We start from the raw sequence: 25709 nt of genomic DNA, 5'->3' as shown, positions 1-25709 counted from the left end.
TATGGGTATGCTGGAGGGGAAGAATCTGTTTTGCGGCCAAGAGAGGAACTCTATCTTGTAGCCGGAGGAAATCAGATCACAGGCCCACTGGTCGGAAAGCCGGGAGGCCCACCGGGCTGCAAACTCCAGAAGGCGACCCTGGTGGGGGCAAACCTTCATGCGGTAGCACTTTTGCTTGCAGGCCTGCGGTTCCAGGGACGCTTCTGTGGTCGTCCTGTCAGGCTGGGGACATTTGGTCGAAGCTTCGGGCAGACGAAAAAGCTGTTTGTGAGTGGAAAATGAGGGCCCTTGCCTACGGCGTGGCTCCTCAGCCTTCCTGGCCTGTGGGAGTAGAGTACTCTTACCACCTGTGGCATTTTTAATAATGTCATCCAAAGAGGCTCCAAAGAGCCGGTCGCCAAGGAAGGGAAGATCCGTCAGGGCTTTTTTGGATGCCTGGTCAGCAGACCAGCATCTTAACCAAATCAGGCGCCTCAGCATCACTGCTGACACTGAAGCCCTGGATAACGGAGGGAGAGTATCCAGGGCCGCGTCACACACACATACTTAAGGCCTTGCACTAGTTTGTCTGCTAGTTCCACGCAGACATGAGAAGCCTGTTGTTCCCCCAATTTGTGGTGCAACAGTTTTGCCCACTAAGTTAATGTCTGCGACACAAGTGCGGATGCCAGTACTGGCTACATGGTTGACCCCCACAACCGTAAACAAGGAACGAGCCACTGCCCCGGCCTTCCTGTAATGGGATCCTTAAATGCAGGGGTCCCCTCTACCGGGATCGTGGTTACTTTGTTTAACCTGGATACTGGGGGGTCCACGACCGGAGGAGCCGACCACTTTTTGAGAAGGCTCTCCTCAAAGCGGCAGTGCACCACCATGTATTTGGGGACCGAAAAGGTCCGTTGCGGTCAACCCCATTTCTTGTAAATGTACTTGTCAAAATAAGTGAGATACGGGAACACCTTAGGTGAACAGGCTGGCTTGCGGGACCCAAAAGGGGCCGCTACATCAGCAGAGGGATCTGCTGGCTCCTGAATCTTCAGGGTATCATGCACAGCTGTGATAAGTGCTCCAACAAGCGCTTTGTCGTGCATGGACCCGGACGGGGACTCATCCTCACTGTCCGAACAGTCCTGGTGAGCGTCATCTGAAACTACAGAACAGGGGTCACCAGCTTCAGCAGGGCCTGAGTCTGCGTCAGAGCTCTCCCCAGAGGAAGGGGGGGTGCAGGGGGTGCTTTTTAGCACCTTTGCACCCACGCACCACCTCCCTCTTGGCAACGAACAAATTGAGGACCTCCGACAAAGCGTCCAGGGGCACTGCACATTCTGCAGGCTAACCGGTTGCAATTGCCTGGATTTCGGGGGAAGAAACAACAGTTTCTGAAGCCATGCAGACCCTACCCTGTCTGCCACCTGATGGGGACTTAGGACAGTGATGGTCCCACCCTCCTAATTGCTGCTGGCTGAGGGGCTCTTTCCCACAGGACTCACCACCCTGACTGGTTCTGCGCTGTCCAGCAAGTAGTGCCTGTGTTCTCTGTCAGCTCCCAGGTGCAGAGGCAATCACACTGTGTCACCCAGAGCTGCTGCTTATGGCGCTGAAACCGATCTACAATGTGCCCAGACTCAAAGAAAATGGCTGCCAAGCGTCCAGTATAAAGACATAAAGAACACAGAAAATGGCCGCCGGACTACAGGAAAGCATGCTACTCCTAGAGACTGCTCAAAAAACATGCTCAGGCTTCAAGAAAATGGCTGCTGGGCATCCAGTATAAAGGACAAAACCACAGGCAAAATGGCTGCCAAGCTACAGGAGAGCATGCTGTTCCATGCCCTCACCTAAGATGGCCGCTGAACACTGAATACCATGAGGGACAGTGACAGAAAATGGCGGTAGACAGAGCTGCAGGGATCACAGACACAGCCTCAAGGGAGAGAAAAAAAACACACATCAGGGCACAGCCAGCCAGCGCAGCCCCCCCCAGAGAGCCCCTGCACATGACACATACACCGCTCAGCAGCCACATGCATGATCCCCCATGGGGGGGGGGAGATAGGGACAGGGAGAGAAGAGAGGGAAGTGAGGGACCCCCGAATCGACCTCACAGGGAATACCCAGCTGCTCAGTCCCACCGAGGCAGGAAGAGCTGTACTTACCAATCCTGCAGAGCTGGGAGACATTCCATCACAGACCCACTCTCCCATCAGTACGGGGTGGCTGCTGGCCACGGCACACTGTGACGCAGACATCAGTAGCCCTGTCATATGTGTGCCCCGGAGCATTAAAGCTCACCGACCACCTCTGGAGCTGAGATACGTTGTGGCCAGGCCAAGGGCGTAGCTCTGACCTGCACACGCTCGCTGGCCAGGCTGGGGAGACTACAAGGATAAGAGTATCCAGCCTGTCACCCAGCTGGCTGTTGATAGCAGATCACAGGATCATTCATCTTGCGCAAAAAGCAAAGCTTCTGCAGAAAAAAAAAACACGGACCGATGGGCCCGCAGGGTTCCTAGGTCCTTCTCCTTCACTAGGCAAAATAAAACTGAGGGCTGCATGGCAGGCTGGGGGGCTGTTACCTAAGGGACCACCACTTGGGTGGAACTAAAAGTTCTGTGTTTTCCATAACATGCTATGCCTAGTCTTCTCCTAAAGGTGGCGTAACAACCCAATGGCTAAGAGAGGAGCTGCGTCAGTCGGTGAATATAAGAGAAAAAAGGGATCTTACAGTCTTTTTGCTAGTGTCCAAAGAACTCAAGGTGCCTGCCAATAACCCAGCCATCTCCTAATCTGCCTGTGTCCTGTACTGTAGGAACAAGAAAAGTCTGTTTATTTATTGTTTGCGTCAGAGTCTGAGAAGCATTGCAACTTCTATAAGTGGATTGAGGCTCCTGCAGATTCATCCTCCAGCTAAAGGTCCCTACCGAGGTACAGACCTTTAGTTATGTGGATAGAGGATGTATCAATGGACTACTATTGTATGGCAGATGGAACTTGTCACTCTATTCACAGAACTCTGAATGAATGGCAACTGTGCGGTTGGAGACACACAGAGTGGTACTGAATTCAAAAAGATGACGTAAGTCTGGGGGAGAAGACTCCCCAGATTCACTAAGAAGGTGGGGCAGTTTGGGGGTAGGGGGCTGTAAACTGTGGGAATAACATGAGGATAAAGAAAAAATATGGTTGTAATATAAAACATGGTCAGTAAGGCGGACTTAGCTTTTGCTGATACCTTAATTCAAAGGCAAATTAATAAACTTTTATAACATTTGCATACTCAACAAGGAAGAGAAAACATTTGATCATAACATAGCAAATGTAAAAAATTATTGTCATACCCTTCCAACAACAAAACATGTTAAAAAAATCTTTCTGGTATAAAAATTGTGGCTATAGTTGAAGTTGGTTAAACTGGTAATATAGAATACATATCACTTGTAAAATCAATTTTCTTTACCTGGAATTGGATTAGATTACAGAAATAATCAAAATAATTAGATTAATTTAACAGCAGTCACCTTCTATGAGATTCTTGTGACTTGGCTCTGGGTGGAAAGTCTATGTTCCCCAAAGTTTCTTCAGCTGCAGAAGGAGGACTGTCTTTTTCACCAGCCAGCAATGGTAGAGCGGCACTGCAACTGCTGTTTTCATCAGAAGATGAAGAACTGTGAGACCGCAGTGGCACTTGTAGGCTCAGATGCTGCGCTTTTCTTTCAATCTCTATGACTACAGACCTGGCATCCCAATCTTTTCTTCTACAGCCAGTGGACTTACCTTGAAAAAGAAAAATGCCCATTTTAATATTTGGACAAGATTTAACAGGATACAGTTGAATCTAAAATGTCCTGGATTTAGGAAATAGCGCAGGCACCTAGAGGTGGTTGCACATAAATAAGCAGCACTGAAGTCTCTGTCGTGAATCTTAAATACTGAGCCACTTTGAATGGTAAAGCTCTGGCACCTCCTGGTAGTACCGAAGCTTGGCCATCCTATCACTTGCAAATTTCTATTGGTAAGGGCAGTGTTTCTCAACTCCAGTCCTCAAGGCGCCCCCTAATGCCGCGTACACATGACCGGACTTTGACGGACTAGGTCCAACTGTCTTCCCAACGGACTTTTGGTGGAGGTCCGATGGACTTTCTGAACGAGCGGACTTGGCCACACATGACCGGACTAAGTCCGTTCAAAAGTCTGTTCATTTTGAACGTGATGATGTAAACGGGACTAAACAAGGAAGTTCAATAGCCAGTAGCCAATAGCTGCCTTTGCGTCGTATCTGATCCGTCGGACTAGCACACAGACAAATGGTTTTCCCGATTTTGAGTCCATCGGATAGATTTAAAACATGTTCTATTTCTAGGCACGTCCGATTTTTTTTTTTTATAAGAAAGCGGTCGGAATAGCCCACACATGAACGGATTGTGCGACGGACTGATCTCGTCGGACCTAGTCTGCCGGAAAGTCTGGTCGTGTGTACACGGCACGACAGGTCATGTTTTCAGGCTTTCCATTATTTTGCACAGGTGATTTGATCAGTTTCACTGCCTTAGTAATTACCACAGTGGTGTCATCTGAGGGAAATCCTGAAAACATGACCTGTTGGGGAGCCTTGAGGACTGGAGCTGAGAAACGCTGGGCTAGTGAGACAGCCAATTAAAGTGATGGGCCAACAGGAAAGTGAGGGAGATGGGAGGAAAGACAAAGTTTGACACTACCAGGAAAACATTTGGAAAATATTACAAAATAACCTTAATGCAGAAGTAAAGTTTAATTTATTGAAAACACACGGAAACGTCAAGTTAAAATAGTGTATGCATCCACACTTGTAAAATAATATTTATTATTTAATTATTACAGTTTCTTCTATTTCTTGTCTTCAGCTGCTGTGCATATTCAATGCAGGACCTGGGATTATCTTTGATCTAGTAGCTTCAGCTCTGCTGGCTTAGCAGCTCAGAGGTCATAAACTTTCTACAGCTCTATACCAATTAAGTTTCTATAGTTGCATAAGGGGCAGAGTGTGGCACCTTCCAGTTCTGTCTCATGTTCTGCTTTCTCATTTGGTATATGGCTACTTTGTAACAAGAGGATGAAGCAGAAGAAATGGAGAATTTCCCTCAAGATGGTACCACCCTCATCACCTCCAACTGATGCTGAACGGACTCTACAAGATGGCATATGGATAATATGAAATATGGATAATGCAAAAGGGAACATACATTTTAAGCTCATTACAGATATACAGTTCCCCCTGCAGTTCCCCCTGCAGTTAATTAGGGGTGCACAATCCAAGAATGTTTCAAAATTCTGTACAACTACAAATAAACATCAATCAGCTCCCACCAGTAACACGTGTAATGGTTTGTTATCAGTAACAGAGTCTGCTTGTTTGTGCTCTGGAGGGATCCTATCCATTATATTTGGTAAATTCTGAACTTATTTTCTGTGCACTGTGCATGGTTTATGCATGGCTGACAGTTCCTTGTCATGGTCAGTAGTGATTTAGACTCCTGGAGGTTTATAGCACTTTATCCATATACTTAATTTTGAAACGTTACATTCATCATGTTGTCTTTTGTGGATTATTTATTATAAACGCTTTAAAGTAGAACTAAAGCCTATAGGGTGCAGAAGGATTAGAACATCTGTCAGTTTTTATTGATGTCTGTATTTCTCCTATTTACCATTATCATTGAAAGTGAAACACACAGCCATTAATGTGTAAACCGCGGGCAAAAAAAGTGAGTGCACTCCTAAGTGAAAATGTTCAAATTGGGCCCAAAGTGTCAATATTTTGTGTGGCCACCATTATTTTCCAGCACGGCCTTAAACCTCTTGAGCATGGAGTTCACCAGAGCTTCACAGGTGGCCACTGCAGTCCTCTTCCACGCCTACATGAAGATATCATGGAGCTGGTGGATGTTAGAGAACTTGTGCTCCTCCACCTTCCATTTGAGGATGCCCCACAGATGCTCAATAGGGTTTAGGTCTGGAAACATGCTTGGCCAGTCCATCACCTTTACCCTCAGCTTCCTTAGGCAGTGTTCGGCTTGGAGGTGTGTTTGCGGACATTATCATGTTGGAATACTGCCCTGCAGCTCAGTCTCTGAAGGGAGAGGATCATGCTCTGCTTCAGCATGTCACAGTACATGTTGGCATTCGTGGTTTCCTCAATGAACTGTAGCTCCCCAGTGCAGGCAGCACTCATACAGCCCCAGACCATGACAGTCCCACCACCATGCTTGACTGTAGGTAAGACACACTTGTCTTTGTACGCCTCACCTGGTTGCCGCCACACATGCTTGACACCATCTGAACCAAATAAGTCTATCTTGGTCTTATCAGACCACAGGACATGGTTCCAGTAATCCATGTCCTTAGTCTGCTTGTCTTTTGCGGGCTTTCTTGTGCATCATCTTTAGAAGAGGCTTCCTTTTGGGAGGACATCCATGCAGACCAATTTGATGCAGTGTGCGGCGTATGGTCTGAGCACTGACAGGCTGACCCCTCACCCTTTCAACCTCTGCAGCAATGCTGGCAGCACTCATACATCTACTTCCCAAAGACAATCTCTAGATATGGCGCTGAGTATGTGCATTCAACTTCTTTGGTTGACCGTGGTGAGGCCTGTTCTGCGTGGAACCTGTCCTGTTAAACCGCTGTATTGTCTTGTCCACAATGCTTCAGCTTAGTTTAAAGGTCTTGGCAATCTTCATATAGCCTAAGGCCATCTTAATGTAGAGCAACAATTATTTTTAGATCCTTAGACCCAGTGACCAGTATAAGAGAGTGAGAGCGATAACACCAAATTTAACGCACATGCGCCCCATTCACACTTAAGACCTTGTAACACTAACTAGTCACATGACACCGGGGAGGGAAAATGGCTAATTGGGCCCAATTTGAACATTTTAACTTAAGGGTGTACTCACTTTTGTTGCCAGCAGTTTAGACATTAATGGTTGTGTTTGAATGGAATATTACAATGTCTGTAAACGGTAGTCCTCTATAGACAACTACTTCTACCGATCATTACTTTATTATATCTTCTTTTAAAATCAGAATATTCACGCCCTCAAGTGTCTACCGTGTCCGCCGCAGGGGAATTACCTTCGGGTGTCTCAACAGGTGCTGCTTTGTGTTCCGCTGGTCCCCATTGGTGAGCAATACACAAATGAATAGGAACTTCAACATTCATACTAACTATATATATTTTAGATTTTTTCTCTCTATTATTAAATATTACAAATTATTTGTGATCATGTAACCATGAGATTGTACTTACCTTATAGATGGGAATGATTGACTCCTCCTGGGGAAGCGACTGCAGTCGCGAAACATCTCAGTTCGCCATACTACCAATGGGGTTTATTTGTTCCTTTGGAACCATCTGTATTCACCATGTACATTTGTAATTAACTGGCTATCAATGTATGTATAACTGTTTTTAATCATGTCCTTTTCTTAAATAAATTCATTTTATTATAACCTTTGCCTTATCTATGGGTACCGCGATAGTCCTAATCCACTTCTATGCCATGCTTGGAGCAGCCCCAGGTATTTCTTTCCAATTGTCCATTACAAAGGATAATGGTACCCGCCCCCACCCTTAGACTCAATTGATCGAGGCAACCCTTTCTATTCATTAATGGCTGTGTGTTGAGTTATTTTGAGGGGACAGCAAATTTACACTGTTTTACAAGCTGTACACTCACTACTTTACATTGTAGCAAAGTGTCATTTCTTCAGTGTTGTCACATGAAAAGATATAATAAAATATTTTTAAAAATGTGAGTGTGTATTCACTTTTGTGAGATACTGTAAATGCACCAACAATGGAATAGAAAAAGGTGCAGGGGAAGAAGTTTGAGTGAGGGGGGCCATTGAGGGGAAGAAGTGTGAGGGGGAGGGCGTTGACGGGAAGACGTGGGATTGATGGGAAGAAGTGGGAGTGAGGGGGGCGTTGAGGAGAAGTGGGAGCGAGGGGGGGCTCTGAGGAGAAGTGGGAGTGAGGGGGGGGGGGGGGGCGCTGAGGAGAAGTGGGAGTGAGGGGGGGCGTTGAGAAGTGGGAGTGAGGGGGGGCGTTGAGAAGTGGGAGTGAGGGGGGGCGTTGAGGAGAAGTGGGAGTGAGGGGGGGGGGGGCGTTGAGGAGAAGTGGGAGTGGGGGGGGCGTTGAGGAGAAGTTGGAGTGGGGGGGACGTTGAGGAGAAGTTGGAGTGAGGGGGGGGGGCATTGAGGAAAAGAAGTGGGAGTAAGGGTGGGCAAAGAGGGCGAAAAGTGGGTGGGAGGGAGGGCGTTGAGGGGAAGAAGTGGGAGGGAGGGCGTTGAGGGGAAAAAGTGGGAGGGAGGGCGTTGAGGGGAAGAAGTGGGAGGGAGGGCGTTGAGGGGAAGAAGTGGGAGGGAGGGCGTTGAGGGGAAGAAGTGGGAGGGAGGGCGTTGAGGGGAAGAAGTGGGAGGGAGGGCGTTGAGGGGAAGAAGTGAGAGGGAGGGCGTTGAGGGGAAGAAGTGAGAGGGAGGGCGTTGAGGGGAAGAAGTGAGAGGGAGGGCGTTGAGGGGAAGAAGTGAGAGGGAGGGCGTTGAGGGGAAGAAGTGAGAGGGAGGGCGTTGAGGGGAAGAAGTGAGAGGGAGGGCGTTGAGGGGAAGAAGTGAGAGGGAGGGCGTTGAGGGGAAGAAGTGAGAGGGAGGGCGTTGAGGGGAAGAAGTGAGAGGGAGGGAGTTGAGGGGAAGAAGTGAGAGGGAGGGCGTTGAGGGGAAGAAGTGAGAGGGAGGGCGTTGAGGGGAAGAAGTGAGAGGGAGGGCGTTGAGGGGAAGAAGTGGGAGTGAGGGGGGGCATTGAGTGGAAGAAGTGTGAGTGAGGGGGGGCATTGAGGGGGAAGATGTGGGATTGAAGGGGGGGGCATTGAGGGCAAGAAGTGGGAGCGAAGGGGGGGGCATTGAGGGCAAGAAGTGGGAGCGAAGGGGGGGCATTGAGGAGAAGTGGTGGGAGTGAGGATAAGGACTGTAAGTGGGGGGGGGGGGGGATTGTGAGGGGAAGAAGTGGAAGTGAGGGGGGCCTTGAGGGGAAGAAGTGTAGGGGCATTGAGGGGAAGAAATGGGGGTGCTTTGAGGGGAAAAAGATGGGGGGGAGCGTCGAGGGGAAAAAGACGGGGGGGGGGGGGGCTCGAGGGGAAAAAGTGTGGGGGGGGGGCATCGAGGGGAAGAAATGGGAGGGGGCATTGAGGGGAAGAAAAGAAGTGGGAGGGGGCATTAAGGGGAAGAAGTGGGAGAGTGGGCCGTCAAGGGGGAAAAAATGGGAGGGGGAAAAATGTGAGGGGAAAAAAATGGGAGGGGGGGCATCGAGGGGAAGAAATGGGAGGGGGCATCGCGGGGAAGAAGTGGGGGAGGCGTAGAGGGGAAGAAGTGGGGGGGGCGTTAAGGGGAAGAAGTGGGAGGGGGGCATTAAGGGGAAAAAGTTGGAGGGGCGCATTAAGGGGAAGAAGTGGGATGGTGGCGTTAAGGAGAAGAAGTGGGTGGGGGCGTTAAGGGGAAGAAGTGGGGGGTGTTGAAAGGAGCAGCACTGGGGGGGAGAGGTGGCAGTGAGGGGCGCGTTGAGGGGGAGAAGTGGCAGTGAGGAGGGGCAATGAGGGGGAGAGCTGGTAGTGAGGGGGTCCGTTGAGGGGGAGAAGTGGCAGTGAGGAGGGGTGATGAGAAATTGCAGTGTGGGGGGGGGGGGGCGTTGAGGGGGAAAAGTGGCAGTGAGGGAGAGGAGAGGTGGCAGTGGGGGGGAGGCATTGAGGGGGAGAAGTGGCAGTGGGGGGGGGGGGGAGAAGTGGGAGAGAGGGTGGTTTGAGAGAAGAAGGAAGTTGAAGAGAAAGGGTGGTTGGGGGGGGAGTGGAAGAGAAGGGGTGGTTGGGGGGGGGGGAGTGGAAGAGAAGGGGTGGTTGGGGGGGAGTGGAAGAGAAGGGGTGGTTGGGGGGGAGTGGAAGAGAAGGGGTGGTTGGGGGGGGGGGGGGAGTGGGAGAGAAGGGGTGGTTGGGGGGAAGTGGGAGAGAAGGAGTGGTTGGGGGAGGAGGACGTGGGAGAGAAAGGATGGTTGGGGGAGGGGGAAGTGAGAGAGAAAAGATGGTGGGGGGAAGGTGCGAGGAGGTTTGCAAATGGAAGTGAGGAGCTTTGGAAATGAGAGTGAGGAGGGTTGAGGGGTGGAAGTGGGAGTGGGGGGGGGGGGGGGCAGCATTGAGGGGAAGAAGTGGAAGAGAGAGAGTGCGTTGAGGAGAAAAGGTGGGGGGGGGGGGGTGGGAGGGTTGAGGGGAAGAAGTTTGAGTGAGGGGGGGCATTGAGGGGAAGAAGTGTGAGGGGGAGGGCGTTGACGGGAAGACGTGGGATTGATGGGAAGAAGTGGGAGTGAGGGGGGCGTTGAGGAGAAGTGGGAGCGAGGGGGGGGGGGCGCTGAGGAGAAGTGGGAGTGAGGGGGGGCGCTGAGGAGAAGTGGGAGTGAGGGGGGGGGGGGGCGCTGAGGAGAAGTGGGAGTGAGGGGGGGCGTTGAGAAGTGGGAGTGAGAGGGGGCGTTGAGGAGAAGTGGGAGTGAGGGGGGGGGGCGTTGAGGAGAAGTGGGAGTGAGGGGGGGGCGTTGAGGAGAAGTTGGAGTGGGGGGGGCGTTGAGGAGAAGTTGGAGTGAGGGGGGGGGCGTGAGGGGAAGACATGGGATTGAAGGTGGGGGGGCATTGAGGAAAAGAAGTGGGAGTAAGGGTGGGCAAAGAGGGCGAAAAGTGGGAGGGAGGGCGTTGAGGGGAAGAAGTGGGAGGGAGGGCGTTGAGGGGAAGAAGTGGGAGGGAGGGCGTTGAGGGGAAGAAGTGGGAGGGAGGGCGTTGAGGGGAAGAAGTGGGAGGGAGGGCGTTGAGGGGAAGAAGTGGGAGGGAGGGCGTTGAGGGGAAGAAGTGGGAGGGAGGGCGTTGAGGGGAAGAAGTGGGAGGGAGGGCGTTGAGGGGAAGAAGTGGGAGGGAGGGGAAGAAGTGGGAGGGAGGGCGTTGAGGGGAAGAAGTGGGAGGGAGGGCGTTGAGGGGAAGAAGTGGGAGGGAGGGCGTTGAGGGGAAGAAGTGGGAGGGAGGGCGTTGAGGGGAAGAAGTGGGAGGGAGGGCGTTGAGGGGAAGAAGTGGGAGGGAGGGCGTTGAGGGGAAGAAGTGGGAGGGAGGGCGTTGAGGGGAAGAAGTGAGAGGGAGGGCGTTGAGGGGAAGAAGTGAGAGGGAGGGCGTTGAGGGGAAGAAGTGAGAGGGAGGGCGTTGAGGGGAAGAAGCGAGAGGGAGGGCGTTGAGGGGAAGAAGTGAGAGGGAGAGCGTTGAGGGGAAGAAGTGAGAGGGAGGGCGTTGAGGGGAAGAAGTGTGAGTGAGGGGGGGCATTGAGGGGAAGATGTGGGATTGAAGGGGGGGGCATTGAGGGCAAGAAGTGGGAGCGAAGGGGGGGCATTGAGGAGAAGTGGTGGGAGTGAGGATAAGGACTGTAAGTGGGGGGGGGATGATTGTGAGGGGAAGAAGTGGAAGTGAGGGGGGCCTTGGGGGGAAGAAGTGTAGGGGCATTGAGGGGAAGAAATGGGGGTGCTTTGAGGGGAAAAAGATGGGGGGGGCGTCGAGGGGAAAAAGACGGGGGGGGCATTGAGGGGAAAAAGTGTGGGGGGGCGTCGAGGGGAAAAAGTGTGGGGGGGCGTCGAGGGGAAAAAGTGTGGGGGGGGCGTCGAGGGGAAAAAGTGTGGGGGGGGCGTCGAGGGGAAAAAGTGTGGGGGGCATCGAGGGGAAGAAATGGGAGGGGGCCTTGAGGGGAAGAAAAGAAGTTGGAGGGGGCATTAAGGGGAAGAAGTGGGAGAGTGGGCCGTCAAGGGGAAAAAAATGGGAGGGGAAAAAAATGGGAGGGGGGCATCGAGGGGAAGAAATGGGAGGGGGCATCGCGGGGAAGAAGTGGGGGAGCCTAGAGGGGAAGAAGTGGGGGGGGGGGGCGTTAAGGGGAAGAAGTGGGAGGGGGCGTTAAGGGGAAGAAGTGGGAGGGGGGCATTAAGGGGAAAAAGTTGGAGGGGGGCATTAAGGGGAAGAAGTGGGATGGTGGCGTTAAGGAGAAGAAGTGGGTGGGGGCATTAAGGAGAAGAAGTGGGAGGGGGGCGTTAAGGGGAAGAAGTGGGGGGTGTTGAAAGGAGCAGCACTGAGGGGGAGAGGTGGCAGTGAGGGGCGCGTTGAGGGGGAGAAGTGGCAGTGAGGAGGGGCAATGAGGGGGAGAGGTGGTAGTGAGGGGGTCCGTTGAGGGGGAGAAGTGGCAGTGAGGAGGGGTGATGAGAAATTGCAGTGTGGGGGGGGGGGGGGGGCGTTGAGGGGGAAAAGTGGCAGTGAGGGAGAGGAGAGGTGGCAGTGGGGGGGAGGCATTGAGGGGGAGAAGTGGCAGTGGGGGGGGGGGAGAAGTGGGAGAGAGGGTGGTTTGAGAGAAGAAGGAAGTTGAAGAGAAGGGGTGGTTGGGGGGGGGGGTGGAAGAGAAGGGGTGGTTGGGGGGGGGAGTGGAAGAGAAGGGGTGGTGGGGGGGGGGTGGAAGAGAAGGGGTGGTTGGGGGGGAGTGGGAGAGAAGGAGTGGTTGGGGGAGGAGGAAGTGGGAGAGAAAGGATGGTTGGGGGAGGGGGAAGTGAGAGAGAAAAGATGGTGGGGGGAAGGTGCGAGGAGGTTTGCAAATGGAAGTGAGGAGCTTTGGAAATGAAAGTGAGGAGGGTTGAGGGGTGGAAATGGGAGTGAAGGGGGGTTGGAAATGGGAATGAGGGGTGCTGGGTGGATGCAGATGGGAGTGAGGGGTGTTGGAGGGCAGAAGATGTGAGTGAGGTGGGGTTGAAAGTGGAAATGTGAGTGGGGGGGAGGGGGGTGGAAATGGAAATGTGAGTGGGGGGGTGTGTTAATGGGAATGAGGGGGCTGGTGCATGTGACCATTTAGTTTACACCCTAAATATGAGCACACGGGTTTAAAAGCAAAACTATACTTCCACACTAGGCATTTTTACAAGAGAGTAATAGATGAAAAAAAGAGGGAAGGAAATGGAACTTTCCTACCACACAATAAACCTAACAAGATTACAACTTACCTTCTCCCGCTTTTGGCACCTCTTTAGTTATAATCCATTCGTTAGGATGTAGCAAAGATTGTCCATAAAACATATCAGACTCTGAGCTGGTGTTTGAGAATGCTGAGCTGCTTGAAGGGGTCAGCTCCTCCAACCGGAAAAAGTCAACTCCTGTAGCGATACCACCAAAAAACCTGCAGCCTCCTAGGCAACCACACTTATTCCGGCTCCTCTTATTTTTTACTGCATCATCAGGCCACAGGAACCACAACCTAATAAACGCACAAAATGTCTGTGAATATGTTGTTCTGTAATAACTTTTTAAAGCAATATTTTGCATTGCCTATACTGCTTATGTACAATAATGTGTTCCACTAAAAATTATTGATAAAAAAAATGTCTGTGAATAGCTTACCAAAAAAAAAAACATTCTTTAGCACACCATAATAGAATGAAATCTGAAAGCCACTTTATTGGCTGAACACATTATTTCATTAAAATGTACACCTATTTTTGTAATGTAAACATGTCACAAGAGACATGAAAGGCTGGCTTTTCTGGAATCATCTTGAAAATGCCCATTGCATGGATGTTATTATAAAACATTGGCATTTATACTTTGGATAACTGATTCGGAAGTATAAAGATTAGTAAAGTGGAAAGTAGCACTGCGCTTTTTTAGTTGTTAACCACTTAAGGACCGAGCCGCTTTCCGAGATTTGTTGTTTACAGTTTTTTTTACCAGAAAATTACTTAGAACCCCCAAACATTATAAATTTTTTTCTAACACCCTAGAGAATAAAATGGTGGTCATTGTAATATTTTGTCACACCGTATTTGCGCAGTGGTCTTACAAGCGCACTTTTTTTTTGGGAAAAAATACACTTTTTTTTATTAAAAAAAATAAGACAACAGTAAAGTTAGCCCAATTTTTTTTTATGGAAGAAAATATGTTTTGGCTGCGCTAACTCTTATATTATATATCTTAACACCAAACAATACACCACTGTAAAAATTATATCACTGTAAAAAAATGTATACATATACATGTACGCTGGTGTTACTATATCTATACAATCCACCGGTGTCTATATCTCATGTGCAAACAATATCACCATTTCTATTTTAAATAATAATTTTTTTTTAAATATTACTAAATAAATAGATGAATGTTCTATGTTTATGCTGGTATATGTGAGCCAGCATAAAAATAAGTCCCCCTTTTGGTTTTCTGCTGTGTATAAAATTACTCCAATCATCCTATTTCTTGTATCCGTGATTCTATGTATTTTGTATCCACCAATTCAGTGACGACACCACCATAAGAATTGGCCACTCGCCAGATATTAATATAGAAAGCACCTTTGGTTCATTGACAGGGATAACCAATCCAATCAAGATCTATGCTGCTCCCAGCTTACGGGTGTAAACAATATTCTCCCTCATAAAAAATTAACAGCAATCATTGCGCAGTATGTCTGTACATTTATTTATAAAAAAAGGTAAAAACAGGTCATATCACTCACATTTCCAAGTGCCTGTGAGTTGGCACTAATCTTTTCCGGCAGTTTGAATGGGTTTAGATGTGTGAGGGTATTGCTGTATCTCTCCTCTCCCGGGGTGCGTCCCAAGCCTCGCTATGGTTTTACCCAGAGGTGACATTTTGTATGTTCCAGCAGCCTCTATGCATTTCGCAAGTAAAACTGCGTCATCAGGAAGCTGCTTTTTATTCCCATGTCACTCTAGTTATACCCCAGGTCTTGTATTTTGCGGCTGAACGTTCATTCCGCGCAACCGGACGTGACTGATCTGCCATTTTAATTATTGTCATCTTCCGCCAACACCCGGAAGTCATTGTGAAAGATAATGTTACGCAAAGTAAATTGATACCCAACATGTCACGCTTCAAAATTGCGCCCGCTTGTGGAATGACGACAAACTTTTACCCTTAAAAATCTCCATAGACGACATTAAAAAAATTCTACAGGTTGCATGTTTTGTAAACATCCCTTGTAATAGAAAAAAAGCATGACAGGACCTCTTAAATATGAGATCTGGGGCCAAAAAAGATCTCAGATCTCATATTTACACTAAAATGCAATAAAAAATTTTTTTGTCTTTTGAAAAAATAAAAATAAAAACGAGAGCTAAAACGTTGCTTCTGCCCTGCAATGGTATGGAGACAGGTGGGACCATCTTCCCCTCACTTGTCTCCATACCCAGGAAGGAGAAGCATCCGACCGCCTCCGCCGCTACCTTAGACGGTGGGGGGGGGGGGGGCCCTCTCCCACTGCCGAGACCACTATTATTGGAAACCGGACCGCCCACTTCCCAAAAAGAGCGGAATATTACATTTTAAAACTTCTTACAGGCTTACCTAAAGCCAGGGGCTTCCCAAAAGCCACACTACATTTTAAAATTCTTAAAGAGGAAGTAAAGGCAAAGAAAAACAAAAAAAAACACACCCTGTAAGGCAAAGACATAATGAGCTAGTATGCATAGCATACTAGCTCATTATGAATAGCTTACCTGAGAACAAAGCCCCCGAAGCGATCCTCCCTCTTCCTCTTCGCCACTGCCATGTATCCCGGAGCGACTTCCGGGTCTCGCTGCTCCGGCGCTGTGATTCGCCAGAGCTGCGATGACGTCACTCCCGTGCATGCGCAGGGAAACGACACTGGCGGCATTACGCCGCGATCTGCGGCCTGCCCAGTGTGCCTGAGTGCCGCTGTCTACGGTGCGCCGTAGACAGCGTTGGCTGTCTTCGGGTAAATATCTCCTAAACCGTATTTCTGCCTATTGCCAATCTCATGATCTCTAGGAACCAGGGCCTGCTAGGCCAGGCTGGTGCCACCAAGATGACTGTAACCACCTCTCTCGGAATCCTGCACAACAAATGTGGAAGGAGAGGGATGGGGAAGCATAAACCAGGCAGAACTGGTTCCATGGAACTACTAGAGCATCTGCTGGAATTGCTAGGGTATCCCTTGTTTGGGACACAAATGCTGTAGCTTGTTATTGAAGCTGGATGCCAACAAATCGACCGTGGCCATCCCAAACACTGATTTCTCAAAACAAGTTCGGGTGTAGGGACCATTCCCCATGGGCAGATCTGCTGGTGGCTGAGATAATCTGCCTTCCAGTTCTCTACTCTCCGGATATGGACCGTTGATAGAACAGACACATGTCCCTCTACTCAGGTTAATATATGGTTCACCTCGACATGATTTGAACAGCACCTGGCACCACCATGGTAATTGATATAGGCCACTGCAGTAGCATTGCTGGACTAAACCCTGATGAGGCAATCCTGAAGCTCTACCGACCAGGACCGTAGTGCCAGACGTACAAACACCAGGATGTTGATGGGCAGGCTCTGCTCTGCCCTTGACCATCTCCCCTGAGCTGCGAGCCCCCCTAGGGACGGTCCGCAGCCCGAGAGACTGGCGTCTGTGGGCAGTACTCTCCAAGACACTGGGGAGGATGGATCTTCCCTTTTTCAAATGTCAATCCTGCAACCACCAGCTTATGCTTAAGCGTGCCCGGGGAGATAAGGATATGGGGTAATCAAAGGCTTGTGCTCTCCTGTTCTAAGCCAATAAGATGTCTTGTTGTATAGGTCTGGAATGGAATTTAGGATAGGAAACTGCCTCAAAGGAGGACACCATCCTTTCCAAAAGACGCAAACAGAGCGGAATGGAGGGTTGCCTGGTGCCCCTTACCTGATGCACCTGATCCTTCAAGGCACACATTTTTACGGGTGGCAGAAATACCTTTGCCTGGACCGTATCCAAGATCAGACATAGATACTTGATACTCTGAGCTGGTCTTAAGGCTGACTTTTTGGTATTTATGACCCAGCCCAAGTTTTGAAAATACCGCACTGTGCAGGGTACACTGTTTTCCGGGGCCTGTAGTGAGTGATCTCTGAGCAGGAGGTTGTTGAAGTATCTGAGCACCAAGATCCCCAAGGTCCTTAAAAGACCCAGTACAGGTGCTAGGATCTCTGAAAACGCCTGGGGTGCTGTGGCCAACCCGAAGGGCAGTGCCACAAACTGGAAATGACGTTCCTCTACTGCAAATCACAGGAACCTCTGAGGAGGCTGAAAGATAGATACATGTAAATAGGCGTCTTTGATATTGATGAAGTCTAAGAAGTCTCCCATCTGGAGCGAGGCTACTACCAGGAAGACTAACTCCATCCTGAAAGATTGGATTAACAGATGTTGGTTCAAGGATCTTAGGTCCGAGATTGGCCTTATGTCCCCATTTGATTTTAGAACGGCAAACAGGTTTGAATAAAACCCTGTGCCTCTTCCGGAACCTGTATGATCACTAACTACTCCAGTGCTTGAAACAATACGTTTATTTATTCTCAAAATGTCTGCAAATTGAAGCAGCCTCCCTTCACCCAACAGAGTGGACTCCAAATGCTGTGACAGTCCCGTCAAAAGGAGGGCTTGATGCCAGGTTTAGAAGAGTTCTGGACCCAGGGTTTTTTCTGGCCCTGGCCCTGCAGCTTGCCCCTGGCTCTAGTGCTCTTTTGGCAGTGGAACTGCCTTGGCGTCGAAATAACTAAGGAAATCCCCAAGGTTTTAAATGAGGGAAGCCTGGTCCTTCTCTTTACAGGAAGTAAAGAACTGTTTCCTCAGGAAATATTTAGATATATTTATCCAGATCATCAACAAACATTCACTATGGAATGGGAACCCTGCCACTAACTTCTTACAGGTAAGCTTGGCTGACTAATTCTTAAGCCACACAAGTCTGCGTATGTGTTCTCAGAAACCATGAAATCAGACCGAGACAGAAGTACAGTTAAATCACACTTGTTTAATAATAAAAGTAAATAGAACAAACATAGTCAAAACATAGCCAGAGTTCAGGAACTGGAACATGTAGTCAGACAAGCCAAACGCCAGGGAGCTGGAGATGAGCATAGTAAAACAGCAAGCAGGATCTGGAGCCAGAAGGGATGTCAGCCAAGCAAGTCTTTTAACATGAATGCTGGAGAGTCTCTGTGATGTTTACAAAGGCGAAGTCAGAGCTCCTCTGGACTGGATGGCTTAAGTAGGCAGGACTGACGAGTAGCATATTAGCAACAGTTGAGTAACTGTGGAGAGATAGGAGCTGGCAATTAGCTGACAGCTGAGCGGACAGCTCAGAGAAGGAAGGGCTGAGCCCAGCCCTGACATGTGTTCAAACAGGAGAGGCAAACGAGAAACCTGCTCTACAGAATCCTTAAGGCTGGGTTCACACCGCTGCGGGGGGAGAACCGGATGTGATTCGCACAGCAAATCACATCCGATCTCCGTAGCACTGCGAGTTCAGCCATACAGATAGTATGGCTGAACTCGCAGCTGTCCCGCAGCAAACTCGCACAGGACCCTTTTTTGGGTCCGCAACGGAATCGGATCGCATGGGGGTTCACACCATGCGATCCGATTCCTGTGCGAGTCGGCAGATCGCACTGCGATATGCCGACGGATCTGGGGGTGTCATTAACATAACATTGACACCCCCAGCCGTCCGCATAGGGCAGTGTGAACTGCCGGCGGGAGGTGAGCGATGCGGGAAAACGCCGCGGATTCGCGGCGTTCCCGCATCGCAATAGTGTGAACCTAGCCTTAAGGCATCTACAGCAAAACACGGCGCACAGGATATCTGCCTTGTTTTCAGCAAGATCATCCTCCTGGTTAAGCCCGTCCGACCGTCTGACCTGATCCTTTAAGGACTGGCAGACTAACTGTTGTGACGGCTGGCTGAATAGGTGAATTGGCCAAAGAAAAGGAAGCCTTTAATGACTCCAGTTTCTTGTCAACGGGGTCTTTCAAGTCCTGTGCGTTATCACTGGACAAGTTAAGTTCTTGTTTAAGGAAGAGACTGCCGAATCTATGGCTGGCATGCTCCATTTCTTAACAAACTTTTCCTCCATGGGATATAAAAGGAGGAACGAAAATCCTTTCAGTATGTTCCCAATCTGCATACACCACCTGTTCCAACAGTGGGTGCAAGGGTAAAGCCTGTGCAGCCTGAGGAGACTTCAGGGACCCCAAATAGGACAAGTGAGGCACAGAAACCTCTGCAGGAGGTAACTTAAAGGCAGAACGAACCATCTTGGTAAGAGTCTGGACAAAAGCCTCTGCGACTAAGAGGCTGATACCAACTGGACATCTTCTGGTACAGGTTCCTCAGAAGCAGACTTATTTGCCAGGCCATCTCCTAAGTCTTTGGCATCTAGCTCTTCCCCAACCCATTCCTGCTCCAAATTAGGAGGCTCAAGGAAGGGGGATCTGTCACACTTCTTGCCACCCTCTGGGATGGAGGCAATCATGCCAGCAATCCTGTACTCTAACCCAGCTAGGGCTGAGGACAGTTTGTCCCTGGTGATAAAAGGTGAAGCAGCAGCTTTGACTGTAGGCACAATACCAGACAGGCGCAGCGGCTCAGATTCCCCAAAAGCCTCTGGTCTGTCAGGTGATACAACACTAGGGTTACGACTAGGCTCCTCAGGAGCTACTGACATAGGTGTGCCTTTCCCTGTAGTGTTAACCCCGCTCCTCTTTTTTGAAGACATTACAAGCCACAAAAAGGGAGTACCTGGGTTTAGTATTTTTCCCCAGAAGGGAGACTTTAATAGGGCTCACCAAGCCCCTATGCAACAATCTTGCTAAGCACTTTAGCCTGCCAACCAACACCTGGTGACTCACATGACCTGGGTAAGGAGGAATGAGTTGCTATGAAGTGAATGATATACAGCTGTCCCCTGGAAGCGCCACGTGTCAGCCATTTACACAGATGGCTGTACGCTGGGGCACTCTGCGAACGAATCCTCATACAGCATCTCAGAGCTACGGTGCATGTGTGGCTCGGTGCACACACAACAAAATGCCTGGCAAGCCGCGTGCGCCATGGATGCCCAGCAGCCATGAACGATCATGCACTCTGGTGAATGCACATGCGCCATAGTGCACCAAGCTGCGCAATGGCGCACCTCTGTGTGCAGACTCTCTATAAGGTAAATCAGCAAAAGACAACAGGAAAAAGGTACTCAAATTAAAACACCAGCAGCTAGCCCAAACTCCCCCTGTGGTCACCCCTACACAGGTGTCGAGCCTTAGCTAGATTGACAGATTGTTACACACATGGGGCACCCCATAATAAGTAAATAAGGGGGGACTTCACTTACCTGTCCAGTTGCAGGGCAACCTTAGAAACTAAGAGCCTAGTCTTCACCCATCATGGTGGGTTCCTGTCACTTAAGAACCTTCAAGGATTGGGTACTCTTTTCATGTTCATGGTCCACTCCCTTGGACATGTACAGCACCCTGCAGGGATGCCTTAGCTCTGTGCAGTCCAGGATTCCACTACACAGGGTCAGGCACCCAGTGGTCGCATTACAGGCAAAACCTTGGAGAATCCTTGTGTCTTCTTTGCAAGGCTCGGGTACCATTTATCTTAGCATATAAGCTTGTTTCAAATGGATCCAATTGGTCAATTCCTTGATTCATTTTTAGAACTGTGCTGAGACTTTAAGACCTGGAGCTCGAGAGAGCTCAAACAAACACGCCCATCCAACTTGCAGACACTGGTAAAAAAAAAAATGAAGTACTTCCTGTATGGGAGGGCTTATATAGGGGATCACTTCCTGTCTAAAGACCTTTGATCTATCAGTGTCCATTGACCTGGAGATGAAATATAACCCAGTAAGTAATATATAATAGCCTCACTCTGTGTCCAGTGAAGTATAAAAAAGAAAGTCTAATTTTCCACACCCGGAATGTGCACCGCGGACAGGGTCAGAGCGTAAAGTTCTGCCCAGATCAGAATGCACTCCACTTCTTTAAGAGCAGCCATCTTGACATTGCCAAGGCACAGCCAGGCTATACCCTGACTGGGAGGCCTGAAGTAGTGGGGTCCAGTGCTAAAGGAACAGTAGGATTGCCCTGGGCTCCAGAATAATGATCAATAGCCGAGCTTCCACAAACGACCATGTTTCCCAGTACCAATAGGGACTCAAGGACTCCTCTCCAGCCCGGCAGACTGGCTTCCATGGGCAACACAGTGGCTTAGTGGTTAGAATTTTTGTCTTGCAGCACAATGGGTCCCTGATTCAGGTCCTACTTCAGGGCACTATCTGAATAAGTGTGTTCTCCTTATGTTTGTATGGGTTTATGGCAGATAAAGTGCTTTGAGTCCTCTAGGAGAAAAGCGCTTTAGAAATATAAATGTAAAAAATATATAGTTAGTACATTCCAGGAGAAAGGACTTCACTGATTTTAGTGTAATACTGGAGAACCTCCACTCGGGGTCCATCCTGGCTATGCTGGTTAGATGTATGGGTAGGTCCAAGGATTGAGCCTTTTGGCCAATACTGTCAGAATGTAGATTTGCAACAGTCTGGAGTGAAACTGGGCATGTGGACCCACCTCAGATGACATCATCAACCCAAATACCCTCATACAGAAGCAAACTGAGGGATGAGACAAGGACTGCAGATCCTGCACTTTAGACCAAAGGGTCAGACGCTTTCCCCACCGAAGGAAAACATGTACCAATGGCCATGTCCAGGACTAGGACCCAATATTCAAAGCGAAACAAATGGATCCACCACTGACACAGGGGAGTTCAGAGTCTGCACAGTCTTCTCAACAATAACTAACAGTCTATCTGCTGATTGTTCCCATAGAAACAGGTAATCCAGATATCCCAAAATGGGTATTTCCTGTGCTTAACGGAGAGTCAGTACAGGAGGGCAGCTTCTTGGCAAAACCTATGGTGCTGTGGCAAGGTCAAATGGCAGAGCCACAAATCTCTTTTTTATCCCATTGCATAATGCAGACAGCAGTGGTGAGGTTGAAAAAAATTTGCATTTAGGCATCTTTGCTCTCCACTGATCTCAGAAAATCTCCTTATGAATGGGGTGCAATCACTGACCAGCCAGATTCCATACAAAACTTCTGTACAGAAAGGAATTTGAAGAAGTGGAGGTACTGAAATGTGGGCTTGCGACCAATGTTACAGGGTTTCTGATGCAAAAAAAATTGTTGCAGCTACACAGCACCTCAATGAGGACCACCACGGTATATTTACGAGTATGACATCTTCCTGGAGGATTAGTTGAATGTGGAAGAAAACACCTATCCCGACCACTCCCTTTCTCAATGTAGGCTCAGTAAAGAAATATCACAGGGAAACCCTTCTGGGGAAGGCATTTACAGCCTGTGTGCCTCATATTCATTTGGATGTCTGCCAGCTGGTCCAAAATAGAGAACATGGCAGCTGAGAATTCCTCCTTAGACAATGTAGTGGAGGAAGGTTTGCCATTCAGGGGACAATTACTGGTAGAGCTCATGGAGGGAAGTTCCACAATTTCCCTATCCCATCTGACAGCTGACCAACCCCACCCCATTGTATCTAAGATCAAGTGCTTAGTAGAAGCATATGCCAATGATACTCAACCCGGATCCAGAGTTTGTCAGAGGCCTGTGATTGTTACATCACCTGAAGGGCTGGGGTCCCAAACGCAGATGAAACGCCTCTGCTGTATTGTAGGGAGAGAGCTCACAAGTCAGTGTCCTACACAGCTAGTGCTCGTGAGGATGCACCATAGTTAGACACTACCCACGAAAAAAAGAGCAAGGTCCCCTAGTAAAAATATCACCAAATTTAAATATGCCTAACTGTCCTCTCATCTCCTGCAAGTGCTTCAAGGGATAAAATCCAGTAACCGTTAATTGCCACTGCCCCCCATCAGGGGGCACTTACCAAGAAGTCTTGCATTGCAAAGCTGTCATTTCCTTAGAGACTCAGCTCAATCTTCATATTTGCACCCGGTAAGTCCACTCCCACCAGAGTCTTCAGGATCTAGGCTCCACGACACTGGACCATGGTCCTGGACCTGTGGAACACCCACAAGTTTTCACACGCTGATGCAGCAGTGTGCTAGGGTTAGTGCTTCTCATAGAGTTCAGTGCCAGTTAATAGCTTACAGGCCTTCACTTCCATTCTGTGGGATATGGGTACATTACCACAGGGCTGCAGTAAGCCTTAAAGCAACCAATCAGTGTTGCTACCAAAGCAGCAGGACATCAAATTTGCTAGAAGTTCACACACAAGAAAAGGGAAAAAAATCTTTCAAAGAAAGAGCTTGTTCATCACCTATGGACCCTAGCTAAAAAAAGAAAAAAAAAGGAGGTATGCTGGGAGTGGTAGGGCTATGTTTGGTTAGGTTTCAGGCTTGCTATTTGCCAGTGTTCAATTACCTGGAGGTGGAGTATTACCTAATACCATATATGTGTCCAGCAATGTAAAATAAAGGAATATGTTTACTGAAGAGTCTGGTCTTGACTTCGGTATTTTTTTTTTAATGCGAGGAAAGAATAGAGGCAATAATAATTCTGTCTGACACACGAAAAGGCTGTCAGTTCCTGCATTACAGAGTCCTGTTTTTCCCGTATCTATGGCCTGTGTAATGTTGCAATGAAGTAACTTCAGAGATTATAATTTATAGATAAAATGTATAAATATTTAATCTGATTTTTAGCAATGTCTAACTCTTTATATTATAAATTTATATATAAATTATAATATTTAGACTGATAAGCTGCATTTGTACAAATGTATTTTCTTTTCCACAAACAAGCCTCATCTGGGGTATTTTCTTTACTGCAATTTGACAGCCTCATTAGTACTATATTATATAAATCAGTCATAAGAGCTGACAAAGAAAGTGGCCTGGAGATCAAGTCACTTACCTTTTAGTCCTGTTGTCATGAGTTTCTAGAAAGTGCCTTTGGACCTCATGTTTAGAAGAATGATCAGCAGCCAGGGCGATATCTGCAGTAATGAGTCCTAAAACGACAGAGCCTGTCTCCAGCCAGTAAGCTCTGCGCAGGACTGCAGGTTGCAGCCCTATTCTGCTGCTGTCCAGCTGTTCAATGTACTGCTTCAGCTGCACATTTTGAATTGCAGCACTAATGCCTTCACCAACAGCTTGGTTATGTAGATTGCAGTTTGCAAGCCTGATAGCACCCATCTAGAAAATAAAACGCCATAACAAAGAATAAGTTATTATATAAAGAAATCAACAAGCAACTACAAAGCTGTAGAGACATTTTAAACAGGAATTTAACTAGGGCTTATTACTGGGCTGCGGATTGCTATGGTGTTGCAGGTCATACTCAAAGTAAATAGATGCAAATGTGAATGTAGACTACACAATCTGCATTTACCTCCAAATGTACTGTGACTTATTTGTTGTCACACACAAAACTACTTACTACTGACCTCTGAGTCACTTATTATTGACCTCTGCAACCTGCATCACTTGCAACTGACCTCTGAACTCTGCGCCACTTATTACAGAGTTCAGGGGTCAAAGGTAAGTGGTGCATAGTTCAGGGCTCAGGAGTAGATGACAGAGCTCAATGCCCAGTAGTAAGTGATATTCTGTCTCACAGTACAGTAAAACTGCGTCTCTGGCTCTCCTCCTCCTCCTCCTCTTCCTGGTCTAGTAAATGGGGCTAAATTACAGCCAATCACAGCCCTGCTACAGGGGCCACCCCCATATTGGCCTTCAGAACCCGCCCTCATCCCTGTATAAACAGTGTTTCTGCTGAAGCTGCCTGTTTGACAAGTACAACTGTAACAAAGACAAAAAAGGAGGAACTGAACAATGTTTGCCCATACTTGTTGTGCAGTGTGTGAGGGCACAACAGTCCTTGGGGCCTAGGTAGTGAAAAAACTGCGCTACTCTTGAAAAACAGAAAAACTAAAAAGGCTGCAGTTTGGGTGAGATAAACACAATAAGCAATATACAAAGAGAAAACTGCGCCAGCAATGAGTCCAACAAGGTCCACAAGAGACCGAAGGGTAAGTGTCATCTAAAACAGATGTCAGATGCAGTGAATCAACTCAGTACAGTCTCTTGGTAAAACATATGTCCATATGTGTAATGGAGTAAACACCTCTATGATCCACAAATTAAGTGAAAAAAAACACCGCCGTATGGAAAACCGCTTACCAGAGGGCAAGCCCAAATCAGCATTCGGCTATAACCCAGCCACGGCCTTTAACATCAGGAATGGAAGACTCAAGAGGATGCCTCTCATGGGTTGTGCAGGATGCTAGGATCTTTCCATAAAACATGCGGTCCGTGGAATCATACCCTCACACCGCTTCTCCCCCACCGAGCACACCACTCTGCCTGACCGCCCGGTACACAGCTTACGGCCATATCACCCTGAAAGCGCTCAATCTCATCTGATTTCGGAGGCTAAGCAGGGTCGGGCCTGGTTGGTACCTGGATGGGAGACCGCCTGGGAATACCAGGTGCCGTAGGTAAGCCTATGGCCACATCACCCTGAAGGTGCCCGATCTCATCTGATCACGGAGGCTAAGCAGGGTTGGGTCTGGTTAGTACCTGGATGGGAGACCACGTGGGAATACCAGGTGCTGTAGGTAAGGGTGTGCGCCTAGCGGTCAGGCAGAGTGGTGAGCTTGGTGGAGGAGAATCGGTGTGAGGGTACGATTCCATGGACCGCATGTTTTATGGAAAGAGGCTAGCATCCTGCACAACCTGAGAGGCATCCTCTGAGTCTTGCATTCCTGATGTTAAAGGCCGTGGCTGGGTTATAGCCGAATGCTGATT

General features: G+C 48.7%; 1 protein-coding gene and 2 pseudogenes across 19 annotated transcripts in view; 2 read left to right on the top strand and 1 right to left on the bottom strand.

Annotated features, from left to right (window-relative positions):
• BLTP1 (bridge-like lipid transfer protein family member 1) overlaps positions 1 to 25709 on the bottom strand; it is a 454074-nt gene that overhangs the window by 222753 nt on the left and 205612 nt on the right. For all 19 annotated transcript variants that reach the window (XM_077476843.1, XM_077476844.1, XM_077476848.1 and 16 more), the window contains exons 25-27: positions 23815 to 24095; positions 13079 to 13329; positions 3519 to 3774 (exon numbers count right to left, since the gene is read on the bottom strand). In XM_077476843.1, coding sequence (XP_077332969.1) covers positions 3519 to 3774; positions 13079 to 13329; positions 23815 to 24095 — 788 coding nt within the window. The remainder of the gene's footprint in view (positions 1 to 3518; positions 3775 to 13078; positions 13330 to 23814; positions 24096 to 25709) is intronic.
• On the top strand, positions 25284 to 25402 carry LOC143978042 (5S ribosomal RNA; annotated as a pseudogene).
• On the top strand, positions 25404 to 25522 carry LOC143978427 (5S ribosomal RNA; annotated as a pseudogene).

The sequence above is a fragment of the Lithobates pipiens genome, unplaced genomic scaffold (genome assembly GCF_037356315.1).
Source record: "Lithobates pipiens isolate NorthernLeopardFrog02 unplaced genomic scaffold, aLitPip1_a1.2 Scaffold_13, whole genome shotgun sequence".
NCBI lineage: Eukaryota > Metazoa > Chordata > Amphibia > Anura > Ranidae > Lithobates > Lithobates pipiens.
Note: the sequence above shows the minus strand (reverse complement) of the source record. Positions and strands in the feature narration are given on the sequence as shown.